Below are 11,357 nucleotides of genomic sequence, written 5' to 3' on the forward strand. Positions count from 1 at the left end.
ACACTCGTAGACAGCAGAGGATACTAAACGAAATCATCTCTGTAGTGTCAGGAGAGAACAACAGATACACACTGAAGTAAAATATGCTCAATGCTCCACTTCAGTTAGCACAACATATGGCCAAGAGGGCAGTCTACAGTCAGAGCTCCTGGGCCCCAACTCCTTTCGGCCACTTACTAAAGGTGTGAACCAAGATAGTATCTTAACTGTTTTGCCTCTTGGTCTTCTTACTGGAGGATCAAGATGATTAATACTTATCTTACAGAGTTACAATTACTTAGTTATTGTAAGTTACTAAAGATGAAAGGAGATAAGACTTATAAATCAATACAGCAGTGACAACAGACAATAAACACCTCACAAATAGTCATTACTTATTCCTGTTCTTTATAATGATGGGTTATATGATGGGTTACCCTCATCCACTTAGGAGAGTGATAGCTGGCAAGGTAGGGGAAGGGTTTTTCAAGCAGGAGGAACAGCATGTGTAAAGACACTGAGGCACAAGAGAGCATGCCACAGCTCAGGAATGCTAAGTGGTTTAATAGGTTAAAGCCAACAGTGAAAGCAGAACTATAGGAACAGAGCCTGGCTAGCGAGAGAGGATCCATTTAGTCCATGCTAGTGAGCTTAGAGTGTATCCTGTGCAAGAAACAGAAAGCTACTGAAGACTTCTGAGCCGAGAAAGGTCCTGATTGAGTCTGTGCTGCAGAACGATCACCCTGGTATCTGAATAGACTGTGGGCAAAAAAGGAGGCAGAGAGAACAGTTAGAAGGTTATTGCAAAAGTCCACACCAGCAATCACGAGGACCCAAAGTGGGGCATCAGTAATGAAGATGAAGAGGAGGAGAAAGAGGTGAAAACTTGCTGAAGAGGGTTATCCACAGGATGTGTGCAGCCTTCAGTGGGTACAATGAGCAACAGTGAAGATCTGAAGTTGAGTTGTGCACCCCTTCTTGAACAGCTTGTTTATAGTAGCACCACTAAGATAGTCACTGAATTAGAAAATAAAGGGGAAAGAGACTAGGTGAGAAACTCTATTGTTGGGTGGTCTGAAGACATCCTATGGGAAATATTATGAAAGTCCATGTTTAGTCTGTAGACCTGTGCCATGAACTGTTGATTATTGGTCCTTAAGCAGGATAGAATGCTAGTACCAGAAATTACATCAACTTCATTACTAAGCTGTTCAATTCAGCAGACAATTATTTTTTATTTTTTATTTTTTTAATTTTTTTTTGGTAGCAAGACTTTCTTGAAGCAAGGAGTTAATTCAGATTCTCGTACAAGTTCCTTATTTTAGTGTAGACTCTTGATGAAGCATTCACTGGCTTGTACCAGTCTGAGACCACACCTTCAGCAGCCTTGATATATAGCTTTGGAAGGCTGGTGAGAGAACCATGCTAGAGCCAAAGGTCTAAGAATGGGAAGTACAGGGATGTTAGTATCTAAAGCCATCATTAATGGTGAAGTGGCCCAGAGAGAGGACATAGAGAAGAGGGCCGTTTGCTAGGGCTGCCATAAAAATCAGCACAAACAAGGTGGCTTAAACAGAAATTTACTGTCTCACAGCTCTGGAGGCTAGAAATTCAAAATCAAAGTGTCTGCAGGGTCGGCTCCTTCTGAGGCTATAAGGAGGAATATATTCCACGCCTCTCCCCTAGCTTCTGGTGATTTTCTGGCCATCTTGCTGTTCCTTGCTTGCAGACGCATTACTTTAATCTCTGCCTTCCTCTCCACATAGCGTTTTCTCTTTTTGTTTGTGTCCCTCTGTTGAAATTTCCGCTTTCAATAAGGACATCAGTCATAATGGATTAGGACCTTGAAGGACCTCATTCTAACTAGTGACATCCTCAAAGACCTTATTTCCACATAATGTCACATTCTGAGATACTGAGGATTAGGACTTTAACATGAATTTTGGGAGGCTGGGGGTGGGGGACACAATCAAATCATAACAAGGGTCAAGGGGGAGATCTAAAACATACCAATATTTAAGACTGAGACATTCACCACATCCTGCCTTACACTATAAGTTACGCTCCATATTGGTGCATCTCAACTTCTCAACCAGACTGGTAGGTTCTTAGAGATCAGGAAGTCTGCCTAAAATGTCTTTGCATATTTTGCCTCCAGGATTTAGTGAGTTTCTTGTATGTAGAAGTGGCTCAAAACAATGTTGTTTGATGATGTATAACAAACAAAAATTGAATATGGAAGAGCCCTCAAGAAATGTTTTGAACACAGTATGTTATGACACGCTGCTTTATAGACAACAGTTGCTGTACTTGTCAGAAAAATCACCAAAGTCGATGTTCAAGATATATTTTAACTCATTTGCTTCAACAACTCTATGCCTACCATCCACACCAAAAGGCTGTTTTTCTGCATGGGCAACAGAAGGCACAATTATTTGCAAGAATTTTCAATGTTTTTCCATTGCTTTCTTAAGTGGCATAGTAGATTCCCCGTATCACTCTGCATGTTTGCCAAAATCACATTGTCTTTTTCAAAGCACTACAGCTCCTGGAGGGTCTGTAGCTTAGCATGTGCTCTTGCAACATTTGGGGATTTTTTAAAAAGTTAACCCCAAAGTATCTCATAACTTCCTATACACGTAAGTGATCGTGAGAAACACCACATGAATAAAAGGAGAAAAAGGAGAAAAGCATATTTATGTCTAACCATGTACAACTGATAGATTCTATGACTTTGGTAACATTGAGGCTGATAATATATATATTTTAAGATTTTATTTATTTATTTGACAGACAGAGATCACAAGTAGGCAGAGAGAGGTGGGGGAAGCAGTCTCCCCACCAAGCAGAGAGCCTGATGCGGGGCTCAATCCCAGGACCCTGAGATCATGACCTGAGCTGAAGGCAGAGACTTTAACCCACTGAGCCACCCAGACACCCCAAGGCTGATAGTATTTTAAGCTGCCTAACTTTCACTAACATGCTGTTAACTGCCTGTTCTTTTTTTCTTTCTTCTTCCGAAAGGGGCTAACTCAAATAAAACTTACTAAAGAACATATACCCAACATAGAGATTCAGCTCTTTCTGACTTAGTAGTTGGCCACTTAAACATGCCCTACAGTGATTGAAGTTCAAATGGGATTCAGCCATTTCAAGAAATTTATAATCACTTACTGTCTTTAAAAGAAGATACTTCTCTATAATACTTCAAGATGTCCATTGTTGGTACAAACAAGCTAATTTGGGAAGTAGTCAAAGATATGTTTCTGCTACATCAATTAAGATAACACAATGTTACACATATCAACAATAACAACAACACTTAAACAGCACTTACCACATTGTTCTAAAACAGCACTTACCACATTGTTCACAGGCATTGTTCTAAAAAGCTTTAGTATATTATCTCACTTAATTTTCATAAGAACCCAAAGATGAAGGTACCACTACTATCCCCATTTTATTGATGAGTAAACTGAGTAACACAGAGGTTAAATAAGTTGCCGCAAATCACAGAGGCAGTTTGGGTCACAGCCAGGGAACAAACCCGGGCATTCAACTTTCTGAGTCTATGTTCTTAACTACAGTTCTTCACTTTCTGTCATGTGTCAAGTCTGATGACCAGACTGCGAACCATTTGCAAACTTCATCCTTCCTTCTTTACGTGCTACTATCAGAGAATTCTATCACATGATTGGACTGACAAAAAATAGCAACGTAATTCTGATCATCAGTTCTCCAATTCTACAGAAACTATAAATCTGATCCTAACAAGAAAACGGTTGCCAGAGATAGGGAACATAGAGTTCCAAATTTCCAGATCATTTTCTTGGAGGCGCTACAGTGCCCAGGGTCAGATTATCAATATCTGTGCAACAATGGTAAGAATAGATGGTGTTGGCAAGAACCAGAGAGCTGGTGTCCTACTATCCAGCTCTATAGGGTATCCATCTTAGAACAAAAATAATTTTAGTTAAAAGTGATCAACATTTCATTATAATTAACTGATGGGTTGGTAGATTTATTTCTATTGCTTTTTGAAAATTCCTAAAAAGAAATAAAAAACAAACAAACAAACAAAAAACCACACACACACAAAAACACCTCAGGCTCAGCTTCACCTTTCACTAACACACGTTCCAGTTATAAGAGAAGCCAAAATTTGGGGTGAAGTTCATGGTTTTCAATGTTGGTAACTAATTCAAAAAACTGAAAAATGCATTGTAGACAAAACAAAATATCCTTGTGGGTCACTTTCAGCCCACAGGTCACAATTTACAAGCTCTCATGTAGTTTATAGTCCTGTAAACTTTTAAGATCTCACCTCCTCATCCAAAAATTTAGCTGGACAATGTGAACTTTAACTTGATTTTTGTCTCAGATTCTTCGAAGACACTGCCTTATCCTATAATGTAAAAATATCACAAAAAGAAGATGGAAGGAAAAGTGAAGTCTTGATAATGAGCAGCTACATTGCCCAGCAAGAACTACCAACTGCTAGACAGAGAGGGCACACTGGGGATTATCTGAAGCTTCCCCATCTCCCCTCTTCATATTAAAGATGAAGAAATTACCCAGAGACAGAAGCGGACTTGCCTATAAGCAGTGGTTTATTAGTGGCTGAGACTGAGTTCAAACACAGTTTCTTTTGATATATGTACCTTTTCTTTTCCTCTCTGTTCATTCTGTCAAGAAAGTCATTTGAACCCCTCGATCCAGCCAAGCCTGTAGTCACCTAGCACTGGATGCTTTTCTATTACAAACACCAATATGTCTTTCCTTTCCCTTTTGTTTTCCTTTTGGTTTAGCCACTTGAGTTGGGTTTTTCTAACTGGGAACTAAAAGAACTGGACTAATGTGTCCCACAAACAATGGCTCCTTTCCACATTACTGCTACCTCCGGCTCTTCTCCAGACTGGGAGATTGGTCTTCCTTTAGGCTGACACAAATCATACAAATTCTTAAAGACCTAATCCTAATCTACTTCCTCCTTGGAGATTTTCTCTACCTGCATATCTAATTCTGTGTGTACCTATGCACACATTTGCTCTCTCTTTCCCCACATTTTGGTATTGGTAATTAGCATCTCACAATTAAACACTTTCTTATTTTCAACTTACTTGACATGTGTATATGTTATCCTCCAGACTAAAACATAAGCTCCCCAAATCAGGAACCTCATAGGAATCTTCTGGTTCTGCCACCAAGCCTGGGAGATAGAGTGCTTGGTGCAAGGAGTAACTACTCATCTATTTAAAACTTAGTTCTAAGTTAAGAAAACTCTCTTAATCATTCCAGCTTAAGTTGTATAGATACCTGGCCCCAAATCACAAACACTGATTATATTTTAATGTAATAGCCAATGATGTATACGAAATTCATTTTGTAGGGGAAAGATCTATGAATCATTTTACCACTATACCCAGTACAATTCTTCAGGAATGAAGGATTTAATTTCTTTTGCCTCCGGTTCAGTTTTAGGGGAGTATGAGGCTATTCCAAGAATGTAAGGAGGTAAGAGCCCTCTCATACTTTTTTTTGTATTCTGCATCTTCAGAATTTCTCTGCTGGTACTAGTGCAGAACAGTTCCTGCCCATTGTACTAAGGCGATTAGAAGGGAAATGCCAAAAAGCATATATAAAGATTTCAATTCTTTTTCTGATGAAGAGAGGAACAATTCTTTTTGACGGAATCCTGGTTTAAGAGCCATTTCATTCCCTCAAAAGGTTAGAGCATTTATTTTTTAAAATCCATATCATATGTTGCATTGATAAGATGACTCTTAAGAATTTCGAATAAGAGCTAATCCAAATGCCTCAAAACATACCTGAATGGATGAATACCTATTATGGATTTAAAATACATACATATACATATAGATAGTTAGCTAGGACTATGTCTTAAATTTTAGGAAAGGTAGGGGCTTTTGATGGCCAACTCACAAAGTCAAATAAGTAAATGAATAAAGACAGAATTTCTACAGCTAACAGTGACTCAATATTAGCCAAAATTTCATGGCAAGCTATGGGGTGAATCACATAGAAATGAGTAGCTTGAACTCACAACACATTTGGTATATTCATAAAGTCCCCTTGAATGAAATAGGAGTTCATATAAAATAAACATGAGGGAGCCCCTGGGTGGCTCAGTGGGTTAAAGCCTCTGCCTTCGGCTCAGGTCATGATCTCAGGGTCCTGGGATCAAGCCCCACATCCGGCTCTCTGCTCTGCAGGGAGCCTGCTTCCCCCTCTCTCTCTGTCTGCCTCTCTGCCTACTTGTGATCTCTATCTGTCAATTAAATAAATAAAATGTTAAAAAAAAAAAACATGATTTTAGGATTGCCCCTTTCCCTCATTACATACAGACACATATTGACATACAGGTACACAAACATATACATGCACCCATATTCATTCATAATCCAGACATTATAATTCCTAACCAATTAAAAGATTGGTCGTGTCAATCTAAATATTACACAGAATTATTTGCAGCGCCTGCTTTTCTATTGCCTCAGTAACATCTTTAAGTAGCTAGTTCACTTGAGGTAGCCACTCATCACCGTTACTACACAATTTAGAAACATATGGCACAGCTTTCCCATGCCAGCTTCTAGGTATTCAACTCACCGTTATGACAAAAGAGGACAAATAAAATGCACAGAATAGTTTTTCAGATTGTCATTTAAGGGCAGCTAAAAACATACCCTGTGACAGTCAGAAGGCTAGACTTTTGTTTTGGTCATTAATTATCACTACTAGCATGTTCTATCCAGATTCATTGTAGTAGGAGAAACGTAGACCTATAAATGATAAAATGTGTTTTCACATAGTCTGTTTAAAGTCCCTTCTTTTAGTTGGGGAAATTATTATAATGAGCCAGCACGCTTTCCCCAGGAAAAATGAAATCAAAATAATTAACAAAATGATCCAGGAATGGTACCTTCTCCCTCTGCTCCTTTCCAATTGTTCTTCTTGGTTAAAATGCCTTTTCTTTTCTTTCTTTCTTTCTTTCTTTCTTTCTTTCTTTCTTTCTTTCTTTCTTTTTCTTTCTTTCTTTTTTAAATCTTCAGCTCAAACTACACAGCAAGCCTGACAAGTCTGGTGTTCTGATTTACCAACTAATAGCCCATCTCTTCCCTTCATACTTTTTATGAGGTTAATACCTAAATGTCCATTTTGCCCACATTGATTATTTGATAGGTACCCAAAGGAGAGGAACAAATCTCTCTCAACTCAAATAGAAGAAATCCTGGATTAAAAAAAAAAAGAAGAAGAAGAAGTACATGTTATCAGGATGCTAGGACTCTCTTTTTTGCTCTAGAATATTTCTGGCCAGTGTTGCATATTAAAAAGACAGGATTTGAAATCAGAATAATCCATGTCTCGGTTTCCACTCATTCTCCTATATACATACTGCTTTAGACAAGTTATAAAACCTCTGAGTCTCTGTTTTCTCTTTTAAGAATGCAAATAGTAACTCCTACATTGTTAGAGTTAGGAGAATTTAAAATAACAGAACAAAAAAAAAAAACAAATGTAAGTAAAAACTAAGGAAATTTCAATAAACTACCTATTTTTGTTAAATACATATCAATATTGGTTCTTTAACTGTAGCAGATGTGTCATACTATTGTAAGATATTAATGGGGGAACCTGGGGCTGGACTATATGGGAACTCTCTGTACTATTTTCTCAATTTGTCAGTAAATCTAAAAGTCTTCTAAAAAAATAAAGACGGATTTGAAAAAAATGATCTAAGTGGAGTGCCTTGCACATGGTAGGTTCTTGAAAAATTGAAACCAATGTTATGATATAGACTATTTGGTTTCGTAAAGTGTCTTATACTCTATACAATATGATCTTTTCTTCTCTTGCTCTGTTGGGTTATAATACACACAAGGTTGTGTAATTTTAAGGGGAACAGCGTGAGGATTTGACAAGATGATCTCTTCTCTTCCCTACCTCAACTTTTTCATAGGCAGTCTTTTCTGTCTGCCTCCAGTCACTCTATTCCCTCCTTCCACATCATTTTTCCTCTAGCTGTTTCTAATTCATCCATTCTATTGTATTATAGATTCATGTATAGTTTACAAACAGTTTGTATTTCTCCAAGCCTAATTTTGCTTTATCAATTTTACTTGTTGGCCTTAAATTTTACCACAATGCTTGTGCAAACATCTCTATTACTTTCAATGACTACCCACTAAAAAAACACAAGTTCCAAGCTTTCTACTTGGGAGAAAATAGTAAGACACCCTCTTCCAGACAGACACTAAAAACTTAAAGATACAGAAATGGAAAAGCTTGTTTTCTTTTGTAATAAGGAGATAGATACTCAGCTTCTCAGTATAGCCAACAGCCCTGAGGCAGCTTTGCTGGACTATGCCTTTAGCTCTAGTTTGCTGCAATAACTAAAAATAGTTTGACCAAATGCCAGTGTTAGCAATTTGCCCTGTAGTCTTTGATGTTAAGGTCATGTGTAAAAACAGAACCCAGTTGCCCCTCAAAACCACAGCTTTGAATCGATTCAGGTAAAACATGCAACCAGACCAGAAAAACTTAGCCTCCTGATGATCTTTTCAGGAGGATGAAGTTTCTGTTTTTAAAAGAAATGGGCCACTGTGAGAATGGATTTCTTCCCCCATTCTAGCACTGAGTTTTAGCTTCTATTTAAAGGGCAGAGCTCTGGAACCATTCGATGGATAAAGCAAAGTTTGTTTTTATATTTTCTCTTTAAATCACAACAGTTTTCATGGCCAAACATCTTTGGTTGGCGCTCTTATTAAGCGGATAGATTTTGAAGAGGCCATTTCCCCCTGCTATAAAGACACTATTAGCATAATAATTCCAAGCTGAAACTTGAAATGTCAGGCCCTGTACCTGAACCAGACATCCAACCTTAATAGAAAATCCAAAAACTTTTATTGTTCTGTGAATACCTTTGTCTACTACCATCCACAATAGAGGCTGAAAAAGCAAGGGGCCACAGATGACAGGTAGAGCGTGAAGTGTGTAACCCACCTGCTCTTCTCCAACCAGGAAATGAGTCGTATTTTTAATAAAACTGATAACCAAGCGTGTGACAGCTGAAATAAATCATCAGCGCTGGGTGGTGTGTGTACATATATAAGCAAAACAAACAGAGAAATCTGTGCTAACTTAAGAGTGGATAAACACAGGAAACCCTCACTCCCTAGGACAGCAACATGGAATTCAGACTTCAGTGACAGCAACTAAGAAATTCACACTGTTAGGAAACCGTCCTTCTGGGGGCTTCACCGGCTCTTCTTTCAAAATGGAACTGACAAATGCACTTAGAAGAAACAACGGAGCGCTGACTTTCTTCACTAACTCACTCCAACCGGGGGCTGACCTCTTCTCCTCTGGTCCCACCACTGCCCCTTATCCTCAGTAACCTTCCTCCTCCTTCCTCTGGCTGGAAAACAGCTTATAGAAATAGGCACTTTTTGCACATCAAAAGCAGTCCGGGGCCGCCTCAGCCTTGCCCCAGCCTCAGACACAAAAAGCTTTTAATGCTTGTAATTGCGAAGCTTTTTGCAGCTGCACTTTATCAAGCCAAAAGCGGCTGGGCTTGGAGGGCCTCGGAGAGCCAGAAGGTGGCGGCGAAGTCACCTTGGGAAGAGGAGAAGAGGGTCAAAGGGAGGAAGGTGGAGGAGCTGACCCCGGTAGAAGGACCAGAGGGCGTGCCCCCATTCTGGGGTCACTGAGGAAGGGGTAGGGGGATTGGAGGGAACTTCAGCCAGAGGGGGAAGTGATGTCCAAAGACCCTTAGACGACCCTAGTCGGGATCAGCTGACCCCGACGCGGAGAGGAGGGTGCCCTTCCCAGTATGATTGGAAGCTTCGCGACTCGGACTTGCTTTCTGCCGCCAGGCGCTGCGGCTCTCTGGGCTGGGCGAGCCAAGCGCTGCTCGGAGGCGCTCTTCTCCCTCTACACCGGTGCCCCCACCTGCCGGGTGCCCCCGCCCGCCGAGCGCACGCCCAGGAAGGCGGGCCCAGAGCTGAGCGCAGCCGCCCGCCGCTGGAGAGTGCCGGGAGCCGGGCAAAACGAGCAAGGCCTCTCTGGGCGCCGCGGGCTGCAAGTCACTCCCCGAGCCTCCCGGGCTATAGAGCGGAACCTGCCCGCCTAGCTCCCCAGCGCTCCCGGGTGGGGACACACGACGCTGAGGTCCAGGCCCCTCGCCGGTCCCCCGCAGCTCCAGGCGCGCTCGGAGCTGGGCCGGGCCCGGCCGCGAAGGGGTGGGGGGGGGCTGGCAGCCCCTTCCCCAGGGCGCGGTCTCCTCCTCCTGCTCCTCCTTGCCAGCTGCGCCGCCAGCTCCCATTGTTCGCCCCGCCCGCCTGGCGACGTCCCGGCGCAGCTCCCGGGGCCTCCCCGGCGCACCTACCTTCTGCTGCCGGCGAGCCATGTCGGTGGGCTGCTTGGCGTTGAAGGGATAGGCGATGCAGCGCATCACGAACACATAGAGCTGCAGCCTCTTCTTCCTCTCCTCCTCCTCCTTCTGCAGCCGCTCCAACTCCTCCTTCTCCTTCTCGCTTACCACGGACGGGCTGGGGCTGGAGGGCCGGCCGCCACCGGCGCGGCTGCTGGGCTGCAGCCCCCCGGCCCCAACGCCGCTGCTCGCGCCGCTGCCCCCACCGCCGCCGGCGCCCACCCCGGCTCCGGCGCCGGCACCGCCGCCACCCCCGAGCCCGGCGCCGCTAACGCCGCCAGAGCCCTCGCTGGTGCGGCTGGGAGACAGGCGCGCGCCGGACGCGGCCGAGCCGAGAACCTCCTTGCCGCTCTCCTCCTCCACGATCTCATCCGATTCCTCTTCGCTGGACGAAGGGTCCAGCATGGTGGCGCCTGGGAGGGGGGTGGTCCTTGGAGCCCTGGGCTAGGGGTGCAAAAGATGGGGGGCGCTGGAGGCAGCTGGGGGTCGGCTCCCCGGGATGGGTGCTTCTCCCCAAATCAGGGAGCGGGTGCTGCTGCTCAGCCTCCGCCGCCGCGACTGCTTCCTCTGCCCGGAGATCCGGAGCTGGGCTCAGACCGAGGAGCGCGAGGGGAGGAGGGGAAAGAAGAGGTGCGTCCGTGGACCCGAGGTGGGCAAGGGGCAGAATCAATTGCGAGCCCCGAGCTCGCAGCCGGATACCATCTGCAGCCGCTGAAGGAGGCGCCTCCAGAAAAGATGCCGAGTGTTGCAAGCTGTCGGTGCAGCCAAGAGCCTAAGAGGCATCTTGCCGATTGGGGAGGGAGCGGCGCTTACGTGTTTATTGGCTTAACTCTCCCGTGTCCGCTGCGTAAAGGGTGGCTGCAGAAGGCTGGAGCGGAGAGAGCGGGGAGCGGCTGCAAACTCTCAGATCTTCAGTACCGACCCT

The 11,357-nt window shown here is 43.4% G+C and overlaps 1 protein-coding gene across 21 annotated transcripts in view; it reads right to left on the minus strand.

Annotated features, from left to right (window-relative positions):
* The window catches only part of CADPS (calcium dependent secretion activator), a 468,804-nt gene extending 457,864 nt beyond the window's left edge, over positions 1 to 10,940 (minus strand). For all 21 annotated transcript variants that reach the window (XM_059161408.1, XM_059161407.1, XM_059161399.1 and 18 more), the window contains exon 1: positions 10,388 to 10,940. In XM_059161408.1, the coding sequence (XP_059017391.1) occupies positions 10,388 to 10,837 (450 nt within the window). In that variant the 5' untranslated portion in view covers positions 10,838 to 10,940. The remainder of the gene's footprint in view (positions 1 to 10,387) is intronic.
* Between the last annotated feature and the right edge of the window lie 417 nt (positions 10,941 to 11,357).

Source organism: Mustela lutreola, chromosome 2 (genome assembly GCF_030435805.1).
Source record: "Mustela lutreola isolate mMusLut2 chromosome 2, mMusLut2.pri, whole genome shotgun sequence".
Classification (NCBI taxonomy): Eukaryota; Metazoa; Chordata; class Mammalia; order Carnivora; family Mustelidae; genus Mustela; species Mustela lutreola.